The 25,504-nt window shown below is 35.9% G+C and overlaps 1 protein-coding gene across 8 annotated transcripts in view; it reads left to right on the top strand.

Annotated features, from left to right (window-relative positions):
* The first annotated feature begins 517 nt into the window (after positions 1–517).
* Positions 518–25,504, top strand: part of MAP9 (microtubule associated protein 9) — a 45,864-nt gene continuing 20,877 nt past the window's right edge. For 2 of the 8 annotated variants that reach the window (XM_037830869.1, XM_037830874.1), the window contains exons 1-8: positions 518–1,000; positions 1,517–1,663; positions 2,391–2,475; positions 3,644–3,958; positions 9,519–9,754; positions 18,414–18,507; positions 20,318–20,565; positions 25,180–25,250. In XM_037830869.1, coding sequence (XP_037686797.1) covers positions 1,589–1,663; positions 2,391–2,475; positions 3,644–3,958; positions 9,519–9,754; positions 18,414–18,507; positions 20,318–20,565; positions 25,180–25,250 — 1,124 coding nt within the window. In that variant the 5' untranslated portion in view covers positions 518–1,000; positions 1,517–1,588. The remainder of the gene's footprint in view (positions 1,001–1,516; positions 1,664–2,390; positions 2,476–3,643; positions 3,959–9,518; positions 9,755–18,413; positions 18,508–20,317; positions 20,566–25,179; positions 25,251–25,504) is intronic. The other 6 variants (XM_037830876.1, XM_037830870.1, XM_037830875.1 and 3 more) reach the window with 6 other exon arrangements.

The following is a 25,504-nucleotide window of genomic DNA, read 5'->3' as shown; positions in this document are numbered from 1 at the left end:
TGGCCCTGTTTGGCTGAGTTGCGTAAAGAGCATATCTAATATTTACAGAATGTAATCCCAGGCACACTTCCAAACATTCCCCCTGCGTTATTTCATTCAATCTTCACAGTAACATTTTAAGGTAGTTATTGTCTCCTTGTTTCAGAAGAGAAAACGGAGGCATAGAGACGCTAAGTGGCATGATAGCACACGGGTACAAGATAGGGACTCCAGGATTCAAAGGTCTAGCTTGACTCCAGAGTCTACAAACGTCACTATTATGCTATTTGTCCCATCTAGATAGTCTACTCTGATTCACAGAAGTTCATATCCTAACTATGGCTAAACCATGTATGTATATTGGTTCACTCAGCCTCTACAGGTAAATCCCTCATTTCACAGGGAATGACAAGGCTCTTGAGGGGCGGGTGAGAGTGGGTGAGTCCTGTCTACGAGGCAACAGCAAAAACACAGGTCTCTCCCGAGATCCAGAGGGGTGACGTCACTTCCTTCTTCAGGGCGGTTGCTCCAGCGACGCTACAGGCTATAGGACGGGTTGGGTACCCAAGAACCTCCGGGGTTAGGGAAGTCACTTCCTCCAGTAGACGCTGTTTCCTTAGCAACCTCCTCCCACCTCCATTTTTAGTCCCGCCCCTCTGCTCAGTCCCGTACGGGGTCTCAGACTGCCACCCAGCCAAGGCCAAGGCGAGAAGGGCCGATCTCCTCCCACCGGAGGCCAGCAGCTGGGTCTTCAGGACTTCGAAGCCCGCCGTGGGAGTGGAGGGGTTGGGTACGTGGGACTTCGCGGAGAGAAGCGGAAACCGCGCAAGGTGTGCATCGGTCTGGCGTGTGCATCCGTGCTCAGAGAGGTAGCGTGGGGCGGAGCGGCGACCTGGAGCGCTCTGCTGGGCGCGGGCTGCTGTCGGCGGCGGGGAGGCCAAGGCCGGAGAAACTATCACGGGCCCAGTCGTACAGTGATTTTAATGCAGCCCAGCCCAGAAGCTTCCTATTGCCTTAACACGTGAGCGGGAAGAGTGACTTGAATAAAATAAAATATCGCAATTTGTGGTTTGGCATTATCATCTTTGTGAATAGCTGTATATATAAACAGTGGTGTGTGTGTGTGTGTGTGTGTGTGTGTGTGTGTGTGTGTGTGTGTGTGTTGCCCTTGGTTATGTACTTTATAGTGACAGTCCTTTGGTACCCTTTTAAGTAAGGTGTGACTGTTTCGTAGACATAGAATTAAACTTTTTTGAATGGAAGAAAGGTGAAAAATAAGGTGCTCTGTTTCAATTGGCAATATATTGCAGTCATTTATTTGTTCATCCTTGAAATAATTGCAAAACAAGCCTGTTGTGAGAGTTCGATATTTCTTTACAAGAAGTATGTGTACATTTTTAAATGAAGATGTAGCTCAGTGTTCAAAAAAGGTGCTTGTTTTTGTTGGCTGGCTTTTTAATTTTTTTGACAGCTAATTATTGCAATAGAATTCTGAAACACGCAGAAAAGTCTGTTTGTTTTTTTTTAAATATTTCAGCCACCTTCAGAATTGAATTATTGGAATCATTTAGTTTCCATTTTATAAGCATAAAGAGTAACAAATAACACTATGTCTGATGAAGTTTTTAGCACGACTTTGGCTTATACGAAGAGTCCGAAGGTCACCAAAAGAACGACTTTCCAGGTAAAGTATTTCAAAGCACTTTCATTTTTAATGATTTTTCAATTTAAATACTGCGTTAGGAATGATGGACTTGAAATCGTTCTGGGAACAGTGTTCTTCAGAAAGCAAGGGTAAATCTTGCATTTGTTCTCAGGTTTTGCAGATGATCATATTTGGGCTTCTGCATTACAAACCCTCCTTTGTTGCTTTAAGACTACCAAACTAGTCTCAATACTATGTTATTACTAACTTAAATGTTAAATCAATGTTTAAATTGCTATTTTCATATAAAAATAAATATTTTTCTGTAAAATGATAACATTTAGTTTCCACTGATGGTTCACCACAATTTTGAACTCATTTTCTAAATTTGCAATATTGATTTCATTCATTTCTGCAATATGCGAAAACAAAAGGAAAGCTCTTCAAAGTCACTAGTTTCTTCCAAAACACCAATGTATAGCAAATTCTGTCTCAATTGAATTCCCCTTATTCCTTGCTAGCTCTCATTGTAACCTGTAACTCATGCATTTGATAACCTCTGTCTCCTCCCAGGTAATTGTGACCTCCATGAGGGACGAAATCTGTCATGTTCTGACATGAAGTAGGCTTTCACTGAATGTTTGTTAGATGAATGAGACCTAAGTTTGGAGGCAGTTATTAATGAAACATCATTTGTTTAAAGAAGTTATTATAAATATGAGATACATGTGTTTGGTTGGGATTCATTTTAATTATCTCATTTCAGGATGAACTAATAAAAGCAATTACAGCTCGCTCAGCCAGACAAAGGAGTTCTGAATACTCTGATGACTTTGACAGTGATGAAATTGGTATGTGAGAATATGGAAAAGTAAATCACTTTTCTTCCCTCCTATCCCTTAGTTACATTTAGCCTGACCAAAAAATAATCACTTATGTTAAAACCACTAAGTCACTGGTGTTAGATTTCCAACTTTTACTGAGTAGAAAACCTCTTTTAATTTTCAAGAAGTTGTATGATTGTCCTTGATGGTTTCTGAATTGTATATGAAAATGTAAATCAGCTGAAAGTACATTTGCAGTGAAAGGATGGCTATCCATGGTAAACCTCGTTAGAGACTGACGCAGCATTGAATTACTCCCACCCCCCCCCCCCGGGGGTATACTACAAATAATTAGCAACTAGGGACCACAGACCCAAACTTGGTTATATACCATAATCACCTGGGATGCTTGTTTTAAATCAGATTCACTCAAGTGATTCTGAGATAAGGGGTCAGTTCAGAAAACACTGACCCTTCAATTTGCGTATGTGAGTACCTTTCAGATTTAATTGATTCATTTTGGTTTCTTTTGCTTATGTAAGAATATTAACTGTTTAAATTTCATGTGTAAACATACAATTTTCTAAATGTAAATCTCAATATCTTATTTTTTTAATATTCAGTGAACAACTGTTAATGCTCTTTGTGAAAAAATCAGAATAGCATTTAAACAATTGCCATATGGTTAAGTAAGCATTCTTTATTATTTTTCTATTAGTAAAATCTAATACTCTGGTATGGGTGGAATTTATTTCCAACATTTTTATGGAAAAAAACTAATTAGCAAATTACTAGTTTTTCCATTTACAAACAATTTGAATTTTTTACAATAAAGTTGCTTGAAAATGACAGTTTTACAATCCAAAGCCTAATTTAAATTTCCCATGGCTGCTTTTTGAGAAACCCTCAGATGAGTTTTCACAGAGCAAGCAAGCTATTGGCACACTGTAGGTACTCAAAAAATATGTTTTGAATAAATTAATGTAATTGAAATTTTTATTTGATAAATGCCATTAAAAACTGTTAGCTGTTTTCTAGAGCTACATATCTATTTTGGTTTCTAAAATAGATTTATGTCTATTCATGTTTGTAAATTCGTTTCTGTCCTTTAAGGTTATCTTGCTTTTTTTAAATTAATATAACCTAAAACTTTAGAATATATGCCACTGAAAAAACTTTTTCCTCCTGTTTTCAGTTTCCTTAGGTGATTTTTCTGACACTTCAATAGATGAAAATTCAGTTAAGAAAAAGATGAATGATTTTCATATATCAGATGATGAAGAAAAGAATTCTCCAAGTCTGTCCTTTTTAAAAACCAAGAAATCAAACAGTGACATTACCAAAGATGAGCCAGTATTCTCCATCAAAAAGGATGAGGAAAAAGCATCTGACGGTTGTGAAGACTTAAATTCTTTATCTGAGCCTCAAAATAAAGATCAGGAAATTGAAGAAGAGAAAATGACAGAGAAAACTAAATTTAGAATTCTTCCAATCAAAAGCACATCTTCAGGTAATTTGTTTGGTTACTATTACTATGGTTGAATTTGTTGAAAATTGACTTTAAGATAATGAGTCAAAAAATATCTTTCTTTGGTTCAGAGTAAAAAGAAAAAAAGTCAGACTTAGCTTTTCAATTTTGCAGACATAAATCAAAATATCAGAAACTTAGAGGAAACCCGTAAATGTGATGTCCACTTGTATGATCAGTCTCGCATGTGTTCCCGTGCCTGATAGAAGGCTAAAGCATCTCTCAATCATCCAGAACTGCGGCACAGTACAGGCTCACCTAGGTCCATGAACTTCCATGAAACTTTGGTGGAACACTTTCTATTCCACCTTATGCTCCCAATATTAGAGTTATAGCAGTATTGAACTAGTCCTCAAAATAATCATATCCGTCCCCATTTTGCTAAAATTTATTGCTGTTGTTGCTGCTGTTATTTAAGCCTCCAAACTGTCCTCAAGAAGAGGGAATCACCATTTGATCTATTTCTTAGGAAAATCCACCAACACTTGATTTTTAAAGGGGATGTTCCTGGTGTGACGTAGGGTTACAGTGGTTCTCCCCACAATTCTACCAAGCTCCAGGCACAGTGGAGCAAAACTGGAGTGGAGCAAGTCAACTCCTCCAAAGACACCTGGGCCACCTCACAGAGGCATGCACATTCAAGGGTAACAGTTCAGTTAAAAGTCTTCTTTCTCTTGTATAGAGGAAATATTAGTTGATGCTAACCTTTAGAAAACTCTCCTTGCTTTAGTATCAGTAAATATAGTGTTCATAAATATTTCATACTTTGCATATTAGATCTACTGGTTAATGGTGAAATAAAATTCAAAAAGTCATTAGACTGCGGTGATTGGCCTTGGCCAATCTCTGATGGACAAACTCAAGTAGCAGATAGAAAGTTGAGAGAGGCTGCCTTTCCATAAAAGGCATTGTACTAAGAAATGGAAACTTGATGCCTGCCAATCAGAAATAGACACCTCAAGAAGGGGCTTTCATTCATAAACAGCCCAAATAACGCAATGCAGCTTAGATATCCAATCAGAATATTTCCTTGCTTACTTCCATGTTTGCCCTATAAAAACTTCCCCTTTCCACTCCCTCAGAGTTAGTTCTCTGCCACTTTCCATTGGGGTACTGCCCCATTTGGAAATCTTTTTGTTGCCCAAATAAACTTTAATAAAATTTTTAATTGCTTCCGTTTATCTTTTACATTAACATCAGACAAAAATTTCCGACATCGATTTGTATAAAGATATTTGTACCCTTAGGAAACTACTCTTTTTTTTTTTTCCAACCCCATTAATTTTCAAATGAGGAACTAATAGCAAAGCAAAGCACTAGAATAGTGTCCAGGACACTGAAAAAAAGAATTGCTTCCAGTCCTGACTCTTCTGTATGTTAGTTATTTATGACTTCAGCAAATAGGATAAGCCTCACTGTCCTCATGAAGAGGAGGATAAAACCTGCTCTTTTTGACTTACACATTGGCTTGAGAATCAATTCAAGTATATCTCATAAACTAAAAAAAATGCTACAAAAGGCAAGTACAAGGTATAATGAAACAAATTTGATTTGTCAGAATGTACCTGCCTTCCCAGTGTAGTGAGTGGAATCAAAGATGAAGAGAAGAGGAACATAATTTAACTTGGTGAATTATCTAATAATTTAGCATTTCCCAAAGTATATCCAACATGGCATTCATTGATATTATGGGAAAAAAAACCATAGGGTTATAGAAAAGTTAAATTGGTTTCTTTATGCCACAACTTCTTGGCATCTTGAATAAGAAATGTGTGTGTTGAATCTTCAAAAAGGGAAGAGTAGACAGTGTTTGCTGGTCATATTTGAGCTTAGAAACATATTTTTATGGATGGTATTTATCTTATTTACCTTGATTCTAAAAAGGTTTTCATTAATGAGAAAATTTGAGCATATAGCAGCTAAAAATAGATCTGAGGTAGGTGGCAGTATATAATTAAAATTTTACAGAAGAAAATCAAGAAAGCAACAGTCCACCTATTTAATATCCTTTTTTTAAAAAAAACCTGTTGTGAGCTAATATGAATAAGTAATTACATAGTTTAACCACAAGGTGGCACTAGGATTCTAAAATAGTATACATACATTTGCAATACTCTGTATTTTTAATAATCTTAGCTGTTGTTTGTTTGCTATCCAGAATATGTAATGTAACAATAATTACCGAAATAGATAATTTTATATGTTTGACTATAGAACAAAACATTTAAAAATTATCTAGGGTTTTTGTCTTTTTTTTTTTTTAACTTTCTGAGAACATTTTGGAAGTGAAATTTTGGTATAAAATATGTTAAAAATCATATTCCAAGATTGGAACATAAAATTGAGGCTAGTAGCCCTAAGATAGAAACATAAAATTGAGGCTAGTAGCCCTAAGATAGTGCCTGGCATCTAGGATTCATTAAATATTTGAAAAAATAAATGAATATATGAATGTTCATTCATGGAAGAAGGAATGTGATTCATAAGCTGAGCACTATCCTTCTTGAAATTCTTAGATCTTTTAAAATTTCCTTACAGTGTTTGGAACTGACTTTTGTTAATGTGGTAAGATGTTGCTGAGTAGCAATTATTGCTTGATAAAAATGTTAAAACCTGAAGGGTTTTTTTGTTCTGGCTTGTTAGGGAGTTGCATACAGGTACAGTAAGAATATAGGAAAGTGGACACCTAAGTTTAGCTGAGAGAATCAGGGAAGACTTCTTGGAGAGGATGAAGATAATAGCAATAACACTGGCAGATAGTAGTAGTCATACTACTCTTGGTTGCAAGTGACCCAACTTAAACAAACTTCAGTGGAAAGGGGAAACCTTTTCTAAAGGTTTATGACCTTATTGAGAAAGGATGTCAGAAGGCTTTGCTTTAGGTGTGATTAGATTTAAAGACTCACTACATTGTGGAAGTCATTCAGATTCCCTCTCTACTTTTCTTCTTTACTTCTACCTGGAATCTGTGACACTCTTCTCCCTCATCCCCCTTTCATCCCCTGTGCACTCACTCCTTCTCTTTACTCTGTTTTTCTCTGTTGATTAGCCCCAGTTTTCTCAGACTGACCTTCACTTAGCCAGAAAAGGTGGCCAACAGCAGTTTCCATATTAGATCCTTCTAGCTCCATGACCTCAAAGGCCCAGTGTCAATCCTCAACTCCAAATAGAAACATACTGGTGCACTTGCCTCACCTTATCACATGTCCACCTGTGAACCACCTGCTGCGAGCAGGGGAATTGGACTTTCTGTAATAAGCTGGGGGCAGGGGGTGGGGGTGCATTATGGGTCCACATTTCTCACTGCTTGTGGGAGAGATATTTGATAATTCCCCCAAATTACATGGATGTAGCAGAGGAGAAACTACCTAAAAGAAAGCAGAAATGAAAGACAAACAAACAAACAGAAAGTTCACCACAGCTGCTAATGTTCATTGAACACTTGTGTACAAATACTGTGCTATGTATTTTACATATATTTTTACACATATGATCTCACTCAGGTCTCACAGCCACCTTAGCAATTCTTAACAACATACCAATGAGAAAACCAAGGTAGCTGTATTAGTTAGGGTTCTCTAGGGAAACAGAACCAAAAGGAGATATCTGTAAATATGAGATTTTATAAAATGTCTCACGCAACTGTGGGGATGCATGTGTCCAAATTCCATAGGGCAGGATGCATTAGTCCAAATTCCATAGGGGAGGGAGCGAGCTGGCAACTCTGATGAAGGTGCTCGATGAACTCCCCAGAAGAAGCTGGCTGGTTGAAGAAGAGCAGAAGTTCTCTCTCTTCTCCCTTAAAAGTCTTCAACTGATTGGATTAAATCCAGCTGATTGAATTCTCTCATTATGGAAGACACACCCTTCATTGATGTAATCAGCCATAGATGCAGTCAATTGATGATTTAATAAACCAGACTTTTGGTTTATTAACCAGCCACAAATGCCCTTGCAGTAACTAGTTAGGCCAGTGCTTGCTTGACCAGACACCTGGGCACCATCACTTGGCCAAGGTGACACACATGAACCTAACCATCACAGTATCCAAGGTATGTAAACAGTTACAGAACTTGTAAGTGTCAGAGCCAAGATTCAGGCATACAATATTCTGCTTAAAGTAAGTTGTGAAAGATGAGCAAGTATATGTCAGGAAGAGAAATAGGAGCAGACATTTTAGACAGAGGGATCAGCATGGGTAAAGATATGATAGGAGGAGGGATTGTGGTGTGTTTGCAAAACAACTGTTAACTCAGCATTTCAGGAACAAACGTTACAAAATAAACGTGCCAGTAGACAAGGCAGCATAGGGAGCCAGGAATGAGACCGTGAAACCCTTTTTTATTGTCCAAAGGCACGTACTTATTCTGTAAGGTTGGATGATGGGGAGCCACTGATGAATTTTGTGGAGGGGAGTGATGTGATCTGATTTGTGTTTTTATAAATATTACTGAGACGGTAATTTTGGAAAGAGGATGAGGGACAGTGGGGATGGAGAAAGTGGGGTAAGTGAGAGAAATATTTAGCAAGTAGAAACAATAGGGTTTACTGATGTTTTGGATGTTGGGGAGAAGAGTTAGGAGGAATCTAGGATGCCTCTTGGATTTTTGGATTGAACATTTGACCAGAATTTAGAACGTAGATAAAATTGGCAATGAAACATTTACAGTGGTGGTACCACTTTGCTATGGTTTGGGATAGTTCTTTTCAGGCAGCATTCATAAGCTCAGTTATAGGTAAACAGGAGGAAGGTATTAATTAATCTAGTTTTAAGGGTTTTTTTCAGAACATTGGTAGAAAAATGTATAACTGAATATTCATAACAGGAAAATTTAGGCAAAAAGTATATAAGTGACAGACCTTCTTGATTCTAATTTTTAGCACATCAGCATTAAATTCTTGTTTTAAACATAGAAGTAATGGAAATAGTAGCTGAAATTTTAATTTGTATTAGAGAAATTTTATGGACTCACAGAGTGATAACTTATGGATCATCTAGTTCTGTATTCTGCCAGTGAGAGTTATCTGTTCTATTTCCGGTGGGCCCACATTGTCCACGTACTTATCAGTGCTTACATTTGCCTTGTAATTTAATTTGTTTAGAATTGTCTTCCCTCCTGGCCTGTAAAATCATTGACAGGGTCCATTGTCATTGTCTTGATTATGACCTCTATTAATGTCAGTAGTACTCAATAAATGTTTGATGGGTGATCGTCCTCGTTTTATAGAGGTAAAACTGGGAAAGTGTTTTGTTTTGTTTGAATTATTTTCGAATACTATGAGAGTTCATGTAGTTGACAAGTCAACTTCTCACAAAAATAAAGTATACTAGTTACTTCCAGGAGGGAAACTATGAAAAAAATTTCATCATGAACTGCTATTACTTGTTTGTGCCTTTCTGCATAGGGAAGAGCCGTGGGCTTCACCGACTCTCCAGAGCTGAGAGCCAAGGAGCATAGGTATAGGAGGGATGTAGGGTGGCACCCCGGGGCATACCTGAAGCCATGGTCATTTTTCTGTGCACCCCCATTTCCGTTTTCAGCAGAAAAGAGCAGCATCCTTGAAGCAGGTGACCATGTTAAACCTTCACCTCGGCCAAGGAGCATGCTGAAAAAGAATAGTCACAGAAAGGAGGAAGATACATCGGGAGAAAATAAAGACACCATCCTCAGTGAAGAATTAACCTCACATTCTGCACCTTCTTCCCTCCCAAGACTGAACAGCAGATTATTAGAAACTGAGAACAACAGATCTTGCTCTGAAAACCTTGATCCTGAGGTTAGCAATATTTCTGAACTCTTAAATTGTGTTCAAGAGAAAGAGAAAGTGAGAGAGAGAGAGAATGAAAGGGGATGTAAGAGAATGCATGCATGTGTTTGTTTTACATGTTTTCTTCAATAAAGAAATAATTTTAAGATTTTTTTAATAAACTATATTGTGTTGAATCTAATACTCAATATTTGGTAAGGTGTAGCATTATTTAGGTAGAATAAAACTCTGCTGTTTAAATTATAATACCAACAACCATCAGAACTTTCACTTTCAGAGAAAGAAAAACATGGGAGGGAGGGATTTGTTTGTGTGAATCTACACAATACTATATATCTGTAATTCTTAGAACTCATATTTTTACTTAAGTATCTTTGAATTATGTAATTTATGGCTAAGGACAATATAGCCAGTGCCATTTTATTCATTTGGTTTTATTCACTCACAAAATGTGTTTTGAATGTTGTCCTTTGTTCTTTGGGAAATGCCAAAATGAGATTAAATATGGTCCTTCAATTTCCCTTCAAGGATTTTACTGTGTATTGTTATTTGGGGAGATTTGGTCCCTCCCTCAGCACTCTACATTTCATGATGGGGGAGTGAAGTTCCACCTCATGTTTCAGAAGGGAAAAGTATGGGAGGAACATTCCTCTTCCATAATCTCTGAGCAGGTTGGGGAAAAGGAACTAAATGGTACTTGGCTTAGCCTCTTTCTTTTTCTCATCCACTTGTCTACAGCATCAGTACATACTCTGGGAGGTCATGCAAAAGGTGTGGGAGGAATTCCTTTGCACTGTGACTAAGTTGATAAATCTCTTTAATTCCAAGCTTAAGTATTAGGAAGCACAATAGTCTACTGATTAAAATCTTGTTTGCAGTTCAGCTTTAGTTGTATAGATGACAATTTGCTATTTAACTATCTGTCTCTTCTTTCTTATTTCATAATTATTTCAGAATTCTTCCAAAAATCTGGAGAAAAGAGGATGTTATTTATCTAACCCAAACAATTATTTTATATTTAATGAAATTATCTGGTTAATTGGGTATCTAACCTTAAATGGCATTTTCTAGATTTTCATGTCTCTTGATTAAAAAAAAAATCCTAAAACTTTTACAGTAACATTATTCTATGGCAGAAAATCTAACAGAAAAATATCTACCCATAATGCTGTCACCTAAAAACAATTGTGTTCATTCTTATTCCTTTCTAGGCTGTTTTCCTATATTTGTTTTTATCATGTTTGTCATCTTAGCATTCATAATCTTTTTTATCATGCTTTTTGTTTGTCTTTTTGTGTTAGGTCATGAAGTGTTTGCATAATGCTAGATGACCTTGAGATCACATTCACTTGAATGACTATAACGTAATCCATAACTTAGAATTGTCTTATTGTTGGGTATTATGGATACTGCTGTTTTTAATCATCTAAATTTTCCATTCCTCATTAGAAGAATCTTCCTAACTAATGCTGTAAATCTTCTCAACTCTCATCTCAGGGATTTCCCATCTATTTCTTGTTCAGCCCTCTGTCTCTTGTTTCTATAACCTTTTGCTCTTTACTGGTCAATTTCCATCCACATTTAACCATGCTCAAGTCTCTTTCACTTTGTTTAAGCTCGCCACACCTCTGCCCTTCACTGTATCCTCACTTCCCACCTTTCCTCAGCTCCTCACAGTCTGACTTGTCCCTTCATCGTTTTATCAGCATTATCTTTGCTTTGATCATAAATGGCCTCCTAATTGCTAAATACAATGGCCATTTTGCAGTACTTACTTTTACCTTTTTATGACATTCTCTTTAGGCAGTGGTGTGTACATTTGACACCTTCGACCTCTTCCTCCTCAAACTCTCCTCTTACCTTGGATAATCTTTTTCTGACTGTCCAGTGTTGGTATTTCTCAGGGCTGAGTTTTAAACTCCGTTCTCTAATGGCATTTTTAAGATAACTGGGCATCATGAAAATATTCTCCTATATTTTCTTCTAGATGTTTTGTAGTGTTAAAGTTTTATGTTTAGGCCGATGATCCATCACAAATTAATTTTTAAGTATGGTTTAGGTCACGATTGAGTTTCTTTTTTGTCTCTTACAACCAGTTGTTCTTGAAAAGACATTTTTTGGTAAGACTTTCCTTTCCTTATTGGATATCTTTGGTACCTTTGTTTGAAAATTAGTTGAACCATATAAGTGTGAGTCCATTCTGCACCCTTTATTCATTGATCTCTATGTCTGTCTTTATAGCAATATCTCACTTTCTTGATTATTGTAGCTTTATAGTAAGACATGAAATCCAGTAGTGTAAATTCTCAAGATTTATTCTTCTTTTTCAAGAAACATTGCTGAATACATTTTATAATCAGCTTGTTGATTCCTGTTAAGGAAAAAAACTGCTGATTTTATGGTTTGGATTGCATTGAATTTATAGGATAATTTGTGGATGGACACTTAGCAATACTGAATTGCCAATCTATGAACATGGTATGGATCTACATTTATTTAGGTCTTCTTTACTTGCTCTCAGGAATGTTTTGCAGTTTGTAATGTAGAGGTTTTATATATTTATGTTAAATTTATTTTTAAGAATTCTGATTTTAATGTTATAAATTGAATTGATTTTTTTTTTTTTTACATCTCCTGTTGCGATATATTTTTTATCCAAGAAGTGTAGGTTTACAGGAAAATCATGCAGAGAATTCTGAGTTCCCATATACAGCCCCCCTAACAAACATAGTTTGCACTATTATTAACACTTTACATTAGTGTGGCATCTTTGTTAAAATTGATTAAACAATGTTATTACAATTATATACTATTATATTATACAATTATATAATTGTATGTATTAACTGTAGTCCACAGTTTACATTAGGATTCACTGTTTGTGTTGTACAGTCCTAAAGTTTTATTAAAATTTTTATTCTAGTTAAACATATACAAATGACATTTTCCCCTTTTAACCACATTTAAATATAATTCAGTGGTGTTAATTACATTCATAATGCTGTGCTACCATCACCATCATCCATTACCAAAACTTTTCCATCACCCCAAACATAAACTCTGTATCATTAAGCATTAAGACCATTCTCTACCCTTAGTAATCTGTCTTCTAGTATCTGAATTATGAATTTGCTTATTCTAATTATGTCACATCAGTGAGATCATCCAATATTTGTCCTTTGTGTCTGGCTTATAACACTGAACATCATTTCTTCAAGGTTCATGCATGTTGTTGCATGTTTCAGAACTTCATTCCTTTTTACAACAGAATAATCCTCCTTTGTATGTATACACCATGTTTTGTTTGTCCATTCTTCTGTTGATGGACACTTGGGTTGCTTTTATCTTATGACAATTGTAAATAATGCCTATGTGAACATCAGTGCACAGTTATCTGTTAGAATCCCTGCTTTCACTTCCTTTGGTTATACGCCTGCAGTAGGATTACCAGGTGGTATAGTAATTCTCTGTATACATTTCTAAGGAACTGCCAAACTATTTTCCACAGTGGCTGCACCATTTTACATTCCCACCAACAATGAACAAATGTTATTTCTTCACATCTCATTGCTTTGCTCTTGCAGTTTTCAGAGCTCTCTTTGTCCTTGGCATTTGACAGTTTTACTACACTGTGTCTGTGCAGCATCTTTTGAATTTATCCTTTTTGGGGTTCCTTGGGTTCTTAAGTGGATATTCAAGTCTTTTTGATAAATTTGGGGTGTTTTCTGCCATTATTTTTAAAAATATTCCTTCTGCCCCAGAAGGAGAAGAAATAGAGAAAAGGGCAGAAAGAATATTCCTAAAAATAATGGCAGAAAACACCCCAAATTTAACAAAAAGACTTGAGTGTGCAACAGAAGATTGTAGGACAAGCAAAGAAACAGGAAATGATGGCTCATCCAAAGGAACAAGGTCAAGATCCAGAAACCATGAAGGAAGAAAACCAGACTTTCAACATACCAGACAAAACTTCAAAAAATGAACTTCAAAAGATCAAGGAAAATATGGAAAAAGAACTAGAGGATATCAGGAAAATGATGAATGGACAATAAGAGAATTTCAGTACAGAAACAGAAATTTTAAAAAGGAACCATGCAGAAATAGTGAAATTGAAGACCACTATAACCGAAATTAACAATTCCCTAGCAGATTGGAGCTGGCAGAAAAAAGAATCAGTGAATTCAAAGACAACAGAATTGAAATGATTCAGGCTGAGGAGCAGAAAGAAAAAAGAATGAAAAAAAAAAGAACAAACCCAAGTGACCTGTGGGACACCATCAGGTATACCAATAAATGTTTGTCTTACAATCTTTTGTTGCACACTCAAAGTCTTATTTTGATGTGTAAACTCTGATTTTAGTCCCTGAGCTGTGTTTCTTGCATTTTTATTCAGCTAGTGATGTGACAGAGATCTCCTTGAGTGTCAGGAGCTAAAAAAAAGAAACAAACCAAAGGAAAAAATACCTTTCATAGTCTTTGCAGATTGGCTGTGTATTACCTGGTGCTCTCCTTCAGCTTTTGGCCCTCCAGTCAAGAAGATCAGCTCAAGGTGAAAATTAAATGCAGAGTCCTTTCTGTCTTTCCTAAGCCCTTGGCTCTTTTCCCTTGTGGCTTTAGCAATTCCCCCATTTACAGGAATTTGTATGCCACCTCAGCTCTCTGAGATAGACTTTCTCCTTCCCATAAGTGCTCTATTATATTTCTTAAGGTAAGTAGTCCTTTGTCCCAGGCCATTTGACTTAGTTATTTTTTACACTGCTTTAGCTGTCAGCAAGCTGCTTGTCCTCTAGGGCAAGTTCTAGGAGAGCTAGCTGGAGATGAGTTTCCTGGTTCAATTTTTCAGGCTGCCACCTCATAGATTGGTGCCAACATATGGGGACCTTGGATATGCATAGGTGTTCTCTGCTCCCTCTGGAAAAGGGCCAGGGATCCACAACCGGAGCACAGATTAGCTCTTCAACCAGGCTGGTAGTTGGTGGGGGGTTTTTCCAGCAAGGGCAAAAATGGACTTCTCCTATCATTTCTAAAGCTATGGTTTCTTGTTTAGACACTCATCCAGTTTCTGCACCCCTAAAACATTTTGAAGAAGATGGCTCTGCCAGTTTTTGCTAGTTGTTCAGAGGTTCCGTGGAGCAACAGCACCCTGGAGCATCTTACACCGCCCCGTCCCCTTGCTTGACTTGAAGTCCTGAATTGGCTTTGAATGCCCTTTCCCAATTATATGCTGCTATTATATAGAAATAGATGTACTTTTTTGTTCCTGTAGTATTTCTGTTATTCCTTCAGATTTTCTGTAGTTTCACTTCTTCTTTTAAAATCTGCATTTGTTTTATTTCCTTGCCTGATAGCAATGGCTAGGACCTCCAGTAAAAATTCATTAGAATTATCCTGGCCTTATACCTGTTTTTAGAGGAAAAGTGTTCAATAATTCACTGCTAAGTTACATGTTAGCTGTACACTTTTTATAGATGCTTTTTTATAAAATCTAGGACATTCCCTTCTTTTCCTGATTTGCTAAGTTTTATCTTGAATTAGTGTTGACTTATTCACATGCTCATTCATCATCTCTTGAGCTAATCAGATAATTATTCTTGTTTTCTTAATGTAGTGTATTGCATTGATTGATTTTCACATATTAAACTAATCTCACATTCCAGAGATAAACTGTGGTTGGCCATGGATTTGACTTGCTGATATTTTGTTAAGTCTTTTGCTTCTATATTCATGAAGGATATATATATCAATGCTATTATCAGGTTTGAGTATTATCAGGTTTGAGTATCAAATGAGTTCGGGTGGTTTTTCCTCCTTTATTTTCTAAAATTTTGTTTGGGATGAAACCGAAAGTTTGTTATCATATTTTCCTTAAATGAGAAAATTCACCAGTTAAATATTTTGGCCTAGAATTTTATTTGTCGAAAGATTTAAATTTGACATTTTCAGTAGATATTATGGTATTCAAATTTTCTATTTCATCAGCTTTGGTAATTTGTGTCTTTTAAAGAAATTGTCGATTTTATCAGAGATATTTTAATTTAGGATCATAGAGTTGTTCATGATATTTCCTTATTATCCTTTTTTATGACAAACCTTTTCTCTTTCTGGTGCCCCTCCCCCCTTTCCCACCCTTCATAGCCTTTGGAAAGTCTCACCCTTTAAGGGATTTCCCCTGTGGTGCAGCCCCCACCCCCCTTCCCCAAGCAATGCCCAGGTAACTAGCTTGTGTGTTACTGCCATCTGGTGGTCAAATATTTTCATTGCTCAACTCCGAAAATGCTTAAACTTACTACATGTGATACATTATTGTATTTTTAAATATTTGAGGTTTCTCTAGATACACTTTTGTTATTGATTTATAATTAAATTTTATTTTGTTTAGAGAATGTACCTTATAAGATTTTAATTCTCTCAAAGATTGTTCAGATGTTTAATGGCCCGGCACAAGGTATATCTTATGAAAGCCCCAGTTGCATTTGCAAAGAATGTATGTTCTGCAGGCATTGGATATAATGTTCTGTAATTTCAGTTTTGTCAAGATGGTTGGCAGTGTCATTTGGATCTCCACTATCCTTACTGATTGTATAGTTGATCTATCAATTAACAAATAAAAATTTTAAAAATCTCCAGTTATGTTTGTCGATTTGTCTGTTTTCACTTTAGTGCTATCAGTATTTTAAGTTTCTGTTATTAGGCACATACACATTGTTATGCCTCCTTGAATGTATTGACCATTTTTATCATTATTAAATGTCTCTACCTCTGGTAGTACTTCTTATCTTACAATCTGTTTTGTTCGATACACTATATACTATGATTAATGTATGAATAGTATATGTTTTCTATTCTCTTTTTTTGTCTTTTTGACCTTTTCTTGAAGTGCATCAATTGAAATACAAATATTTTGATGTCACTTTTTATCAATCTCTGCTTTGTGATTGAAGTTTTTATTCAGTTTATTTTTAATGTCAATACCAGTGTGGTTGGATTTAGGGCCAGTGTTTTGCTGTTTGTTTTCTATTTGTTTTATCAGGCTTTTTGTTTCTCTGTTCCTTCTTTCTTGCTTCTTTTAGATAGTTAGTTAACCATGTTTTTTTAGTTTTCCATTTTGATTTCTCTATTGACTCTTAAGCTATATTTATTTGCATTTTTTAGTAGTTGATCTATAGATTGCAATATGTATTTATAAATTATCACAAACTACTTAGAATTGATATTGTTTTATTTCACATTTAATATAGAAACCCTGCAACAGTATAGTTCCATATACTCCTTTATTCATTGGGTTATTGTTGTCATATATATGACATTTACATATGACATAATTCCCCACAGTATGGTGTTACAACTTTTCTTTAAAGAGCCTTGTAAACTCTTCATCTGGTTCGTTCGTCCCTTTTGACTTTTTTCCCCGATGAGTACATGTCAGCATTTTCTCTTTCTTCACATAGTTAGTGACTTTTGATTGAATACTGGATACTATAAATGATATATTCTAGAGATTCTGAGTTCTGTTTTGTTCTTCTGAACATGTTTTCTAGCAGGCATATCTTGGCTAAACTAAAATTTCCAACTCTGTCTCCCTACGATGGATATCAGCTGAAATGCCTGCTCATTTATTTCAGTTTCTGGCAGGGTACTGTTTCACAGTACCCTCGGAGGTCTTCCCGCAAGCCATGCATAGATGAACCAAGGGTTTGGATGAATTTTATATGCCAATTTTGGGTTCATGCCTTCTGCAGCCTTTCCCCAAACTTACTGGCTGATCTATCACTTTCAAACTCTATTTTCTGACTCCTCAAGCCATTCAGTAATGCTAAACACTTTTACCACTTTGGGTTACCCATATTGAGGAACACCCTTAGGCAAAAAGCTGCTAACTGACGATCTCCCCAGGTGAAGCTTTTGTCTCTCAAAGCAGGGTCCAGTGTTTCAGCCCCTCTGCCACCTTCCTGAATGGTTCCTTTCCCTTTCCTTTGACATATAATTTTCTTTGCAAGCTATTATGGGAAAGAAAATGAAAATATATTATTAATGCAACAAAGTTAAACTTCTTACATTATAAATCACCTTTAGACTAGATTGTTATTCTTTATAGAGGTTTTAGTTTGGACACACAAATTTCAGATACCATTTTCATAATTTTGAGGAAAGGTCAAGTGCATGAAATCTATGTATTTTTTCTATCCTAAAATTTGGAAGTAAATCTCCACTTGCTTTTATAAATTGCCTTAATTCGAACAACAAGTAATATTTGTTTGGAATTAAAATGTTTTATATACTGTCTTTTTCATAATTTCCTAGAAAGGAGAATTAGAGGAAAAGGCATCAAATCTTTGCCTTAAATATTCATAAGAGTTTTGATTTTAGAGCACAAGAGTTTTGAAACTGCTAAAAATATATATAGCGCTAACAATTATACAAAGAACCAGAATAGCTCTTTTAGTGACCAAGACATCAGGACTTGAAAGTAAAGCATATTAGCCTCCATTGGCTTAACACTTTTGGTGTTTCAGCAGCAAACTCCTAATAGAGCAGATTTCAGAGTTAGGAAATAATCTTATTAATGTTTCTGCCTCCACAAATCTTGAGAATAAAACTTACATAACAAATCTTGAGAATAAAACTTACATAACAAATACTTTTTTTTTTTTTTTCTTTTTAAAAACAGAGTCCATGGTTATCAGATCTATCATCATCACGCCTTAAAGAAAGTCTTGGAGATTCCTTTTCACCAGAATCTGGGGAAAAAGCATCCATAAAAGGTGGTTATATCTAATTATTGTATCTTGTTTTATTTGTGAACTCTATTTTGCTTAGAATCCTATTTGTTGAAGAAGTGATACTCTGCATATTTATAGGAAAAATGTTTGGGTTTGCCTAAATTTTGATTCCAGTTATGCAGTTTACTACCATGTGATTTTAGATACACTACTTAACCTCTCAGTGCCTCGATTTCCCAAGTTCTAATAATAATAATAATAATAATAATAAAACCTACCCCATAAGGCTGTTGTAAAAATTGAACGATGTAATTATTTCACTATTTACCCATTGGCCCACTTCCTGGCACAAATAGCATGATCACTAAATGTGCACTACTATTATGTATGTGCTGATATGCTAGTCTGGAGAACATCGTAATGGTTTGGTAGAGTCTCATAGCGAGACCAAGCTGGGTTTTAATCCAGGCACAACTACATGAGCAAAGTAATTAACCTCTCTAACCCAGTGTATTTATCTTTAAAATGCAGATAAGAGTAAATTACCTCACAGAGTGATTGTGAGAATTAAATGATTTAATACATGTAAAGTGCTTAAGACAGTAGCACAGTAAGCACATAGTAAGTGTGAGTTATTAACATTATGTCTTTCCTTAGTGCTATGACGTATAGCTGAATGAGAGCTAAAAGGCATAGATTTCTAGGACTGCAATGTATAACTAACATTTATTATGTGCTTGCTATATAGTATACTTTTTGTCATTTTACATTTATAAGAAAAACTGAAGTGCAGAGATTTGGAGAAACATACCCAAAGTCAGTGATGGAGATAAAATTTGAATCTTTGGCCACAAAACCCTTATTCTTTTCACTGAATAGATTGGTTCAGCTCTAAACAATCTGATAGTAGTACTTAGAATCATGAGTGCTCTCCAAGATGTGAATGTGTAATTATAATTTAAAAAGTGGTTTTAAATCTAGCTCACCTCAGAAAGAGTTTAAACAAAATGGCTGTAACGAAAGCAACAGAATTAAGACTTTTGAGAGTGAAGATATAGGCTTGGCCAGGAGTGGACCCTAGAAGAATTGAAAGGTGGATATCTCCACACACACACACACACACACACAAACACTGATTTATTTCTTTTGAGTCTTCCAAAGTGTGGTGGAGTCAAAATAATAGAAGTGATTCTGTAAAAGCAAAACCAAATCTGCTCAAGCCAGAACTTGAGCCTGTTTCTTAGAGCACTGAAAAGATAAGTAATGGGCCTGTGTTTACTGCTAATTTTGGTACCAGAGGCAATACTGCACTATGTGGGGTGATGGAACTTACTAGAGACTAGCTTTATTCTCTGTGGGGTGGACCCTTGTAAAATTACATTAATTCTTGGTTCTTTCAGCATCTATGCATTTATACAGCAGTACTGCTGATAACTGTAGTAGCATGGAGATGGTTTGCCTTCTACCTATACCATTTGGTATTCCAGCCAAGAAATACAGGCTTGGGAACATAAGAGATTATTCTCTCTCACTTACTTGGTTACTACATCAACAAGGGATTTTGGTGTGTCTTTGTTTTGGGGTATTTATTATGATCTGGTTGTTAATATGTTATTTTTTCTAATTAGTTAGGCACGTCACAGTCTTCATTAGATAAACAGTAGCCACTTTTTCTTTTGTAGATCACTTTAAAAAAAATTTATCCAATTTTAATATGATAGTTTTCTACTTATTTTATGTTGAAAGACAAAATAGATTATGGACAGTCCTCATGTAAAGTAAAGCATATAAATGTTATCCACCTTGTTAATTTAGAAGGAGGCTTTAGTGTTGCTACTCTGTCTCAAAACAGAACAGAAGGAAGAATTCACAGAAAAGAAAAATTCTTTGAAATCCAAAGAAAATGAAGAGAATTCATTTTTATTAGACTTTGTTACTACTGCACTAGATAAACCCATGCAAAGTCAGGTGACTGCTGATGACCTTGAAGAAGAAAAGGAGAAAGCTGAACTGATTACACATGATGATTTAACAGCTGATCCACTACTACTGAAATCTCAGAATATCTTAATATCTGCCAGTACAACTGAATCTGCAAAGGTATTTATATAAAATTATACCTTTTATAATACAGTGTAAAAAATTGAAATAGAACTTCTAAGTATTTTATCTTCCATTTTGTGTACTTCTGAATTATCTGTGGAAAGCTCATCTTTCAATTGTGGTACTGCATTGTCAAATGGTTTGACAATTCAGTAGAATTTTAACTTCAGGAAAAGCTTAGTGTGAATATAATGGAATCTAATGTTTCATTAAAAATTATCTGAGATATGTGATCATAATATACTTTAAATATCTCAGGAATACATACCCATGAGTATATATGGTTTTGTAGGTATCTATATTATAAAAATACAGCTCTCTGGAACAATTTATGAGTTTTGAATTACTGAAGTTTATTGGTTCCTTTGATATAATTTTAAAACATTTTAACATTTTTAATGAACATCTTTAAGAAATATTTATCTGCATCCATGATGTTTTAAATAAACAGAAAGGATCATTAATAGGAAGATTAATTATTATATGATAAATAATGGTGTTTTGAGAACCAGGTTTATGGTATGTAGGATTTCTTGTCTCTTCACTAAATTCTGACAAAACTATATTTTAAAAATTTACAGTATAAGCATTTTTAGTCTTTCTCTGTTACGTTTTTTTTGTTGTTGTTTGTTTTGTTTTTTTTTTTTGTGGTTGGAGACACTGAGGTCTAGGTACTCATTCCCTTTTCTCCCTGGATGCCTCCCATCCCCTAACTTGATCCTCTCTGTTGGTTTTAATCTTTAATTCTTATAGCTGCATCCAGCTAGCAGCTGTGTATATTCATTATTAGGATACATAGCACTGCTAGCTGAAAACTTGTAGTTGAGCAGGACTTTTATAAAGTAAAATATATAATGCAAAACTATAATTCATATTAAAGTTCATGGAGAAGATTCATTAAACCAGGTTCCAGGTGTATCATCCTTACCTACTTTTCTTAGAAAAAGCACTACTACCAAGTCAGCAATGTGTTTTCACCCATATTCTCACCTTAATACCTACAGCCATCTGTCCATATAAAGTAAAAGAATTTGTGGTAAGGTCTTAAAAAGAAGAGGGAGGTGATGCCATCAACATGGTGATGTAAACATCCCTTGAAAAAGCTTCTTCAGAGATTTAGTGAATAAAAGGACAAATTGCACTGGCTTTGAACTCTGGAGGATGGGAGAGACTAGAGAATGACTACACAAATGCTGAGTTGAAGAAACAAAAAAATCTCCAGTAGGAGCCTGTTCTAGTTTGCTAATGCTTCACTGGAGGATGGCAAATGGCATCCAGAAAACCTCTTTTGGCTGGGAAGGCACGTGGCTGGCGTCTGCTCCAAAGTTCTGGTTTCAAAATGGCTTTCTCCCAGGATGTTCCCCTCTAGCAAGCTTGCTCCTCTTCAAAATGTCACTCACAGCTGCACTGAGTTCCTTCTCTTTGAGTCAGCTCATTTATATGGCTCCACTGATCAAGGCCCACCCTGAATGGGCGGGGCCACGCCTCCATGGGAATATCTCATCAGAGTCATCACCCACAGCTGGGTGGGGCACATTCCAAGCAAATCTAATCAGCACCAAAATGTCTGCCCCACAAGACTACATCAAAGATAATGGCGTTTGGGGGACACAATACATTCAAACTGGCACAAAGCCCATCCCAGACTTCCGCTCCTGATCACTGTGTCCTGTGCAGCTTGGGAGTCACACAGAGGCAGCACGGCCTTGGGTCCCTCTCACCGCAGATGGAGGCTGTAGACCGAATCATAGCAGCAAGTTAGAACTCCACGCACATCCAGGCACAGGAACCTCAGTCAGCAGAGATCCAGGGGAACTGGAGCCGCTGAGGAGTGCTGCATACAAAAGGGTCCTCGGGGGGGTAAAAGACAGAGAGAGAGAGAGAGAGAGGGAGGAAGAGAGGGAGGAAGGGAGGGAGGGAGGGAGGGAGAGAGGCACTGCCATAGAAATGCAGTTAAAAACTGTTGCCACCAACCTAGTTTCAGTCTGCTGGACCACCTAAAGGCAACATACACTGTTTTTTGAAGTAACTCATCTTTCTGGATTGACCCCATCTGGCTCCCTGGGGTGGGATACTCTAATGAGCAAGAAACTGGAGGCAGGAAAGCCACACAGAGGAAAAAAGAAAGATAAAAAAGGGGTTAAACTGAACTGCATTAAGATAGGACTCGTCCCAGAACTGAAAAGTGTAAGAAAAATGGGGCATTGAATGAGGGAGAGAATTTAAACAAATCATAGGACCTGGGGAAGAAAGTGCACAAAAACAAACAGAATATATACAAAATTGATCAAAGACCTTAGTAAAAGAGCAAGGACTATAAATCTCCTGGAAGAAAATGTAGGGAAGTATCTTCAGGATCTTGTTTTAAGCAATGGTTTCTTGGACTTTAAGCCCAAAGCACAAGCAATGAGAGAAAACATAGATAAATGATACCTCCTCAAAAATTAAAAACTTTTCTGCATCAGAGGACTTTGTCATGAAAGTTAAAAGACAGCCTACTCAATGGGAGAAAATATTTCAAAACCACATATCTGATAAGGGTTTAATAGCCAGAATATTAAAGAAATTATACTACTCAACAATAAACAAACAAAAAACCCAGTTAAAAAAATGGACGAAAGACTTGAATAGATATTTCACCAAAGAGAATATATAAATGGCTAAAAAGCACATGAAAAGATACTCAACATCACTAGCTATTAGGGAAATGCAAATCAAAACCACACATACTAGAATGGCCACTATTTTTAAAAAACAGAAAACTATAAGTGTTGGAGAGGATGTGAAAAAATAGGAAAACTTCTTCACTTGTGATTGTAATGTAGAATGGTGCAGCCTCTGTAGAAGACAGTTTGGCAGTTCCTCATATGATCCAGCAATCCTGCTACTAGGTATATACCCAGAAGAATTGAAAGCAGGGACTCGAACAGATAATTGTACACTGATGTTGATAGCCACATTATTTCCAAGTGCCAAAAGATGGAAGCAATCCAAGTTTTCATCAACTAATGAATAGATAAACATAATGTGGTATATACTTATGATGGGATATGTTTCAGCTGTATAAAGGAATGAAGTCCTGATGCATTCAACAAATAGATGAACCTTGAGGACATTATGCTGATTAAAATAAGCCAGGCACAAAAGGACAAATAGTGTGTGATCTCACTGTTATGAACTAATTATTATAAGCAAATTCATAGAGATAGAGTCTAGAATATGTTACCAGATTGAGGTAGATATTGTGGAGCTGATGCTTAATTTGTATAGAATTTATATCTAAGTTGATTGTAAAGTTTTGGAAATGGATATGAATATAATTAGCAGAGCTGAACTATGTATGTGAATGTAGTGAAGGTGGAAGTTTTGGGTCGTGTGTGTTACTAGAAAGATAATTATACATGGGACTGTATAACACAGTGAACCCATTGTGGACGATGTACTGGGGTTAATAGTACAAGCTTAAGAATGTTCTTCCATGAATTATAACAGAATATGTCATTGTTACAAGGTGTTAAAAATAGGGTGGTATATGGGAAAAAATACATCTGCTGTAAACTATGGACTATAGTTAATAGTACTATTTCAATATTCTTTCATCAGTTGTAACAAAAGTATATCACACTAATGCAGAGGTCAATGATAAAAGAGTATATGGGAACATTGTATTTTTTATATTACTTTTCTGTAAACCTACAACTTCTCTAATTAAAAAAATAACAATAAATTAAAAACCCATTATGCTAAGTGAAAGAAACCAGGAACAATATACTATACATTGTATGATTCCATTTATATAAAATGTAAATATAAGTAAATCTATAGAGACAGAAATAGATTAGTGGAACAAAAAATGAAGTGTATGTTGGAGTTTATAGACAGGATCTTAAAAATATCTTACAGAGATTATTCTAAATTATAACAGCCAAGTTATATATAACCAACCTCATTATAACACATTTTGTTTGACTAGTTCCTTGGCTTTATTCTTGCTCTCTATTGAGTGTCCTCTTCTAAGTCTAAATCTAATCATTCTCCTTCTAATGTCCCCGTTGGTTTCTCCTCAGGAGAATAAAGTCCAAACCCTGTTACCATTGCCTAAAGATCGCACATATATTCTTCCATCCCACCCCCACATTCACTGTGCTTCAGTACCACTGACCTTTCTTCTGTTTCTCAAAAATAGCAAGCTCGTTCCCTTTTCAGACTCTTAGCACTTACTATTTCTTTCTTTCCACAGACCATCATAAGTCCTTTTGAGTTCGTCATTTCAGTCTCAGCTCAAATTTCAACCCCTCAGAAAGGGTTGCCCTCATTACCCTTATTTAATGCAACCCCTAACCCCTACTGTAGTCCTTCTGTTAAGGTGCCCTATTTTTTCTCCTTCCTGGGTCACAGTTGTTTGCATGTTCATTGTCAGTAGACCTTCTCTAAAATTTAATATCTTTGAGGGCAGGGGTGCCATTGTGTTCACTGATTTGTTCCCAGTGCCTACTGTGCTTGGCACATAGTAGGTGCCAAAGCAATAATGGTTCACTGGCAGAATGGCCTCTAAACCTAATTGTGATCTTAATGGTGACTGATACATCCATGGCTTTTTCCATTTAACAGAAAGCAAGTGAAGATAAAAATATGAGGAATAAAAAATCAACAAATAATAGAGCATCCAGTGCATCTGGCAGGTAATAAAGTTATTAGTATCCCTCATTTATTAGTTTGAATTCTAGCAAAGCTGCCTGCAAGTTTCACTTCTAAAGTAAATCCTATTTGATGTTGCTTGGTTTTCTCATAGTTCCATCTTATTAGACTAATGGAATAGTTATTTCATGACAAAACTCCTCAGTTGATTATGTTCTCCTATAGGATAGAATTAATAAAACGATTAAGTCTGTAATTGGCTGTTTTAATGCCTGGGCTGTATGCAAGACCTTTTGGT

This window comes from Choloepus didactylus, chromosome 3, assembly GCF_015220235.1.
Source record: "Choloepus didactylus isolate mChoDid1 chromosome 3, mChoDid1.pri, whole genome shotgun sequence".
Lineage (NCBI taxonomy): Eukaryota > Metazoa > Chordata > Mammalia > Pilosa > Megalonychidae > Choloepus > Choloepus didactylus.
The sequence above is the reverse complement of the archived record's forward strand: the minus strand, read 5'-3'. Positions and strand labels throughout refer to the sequence as shown.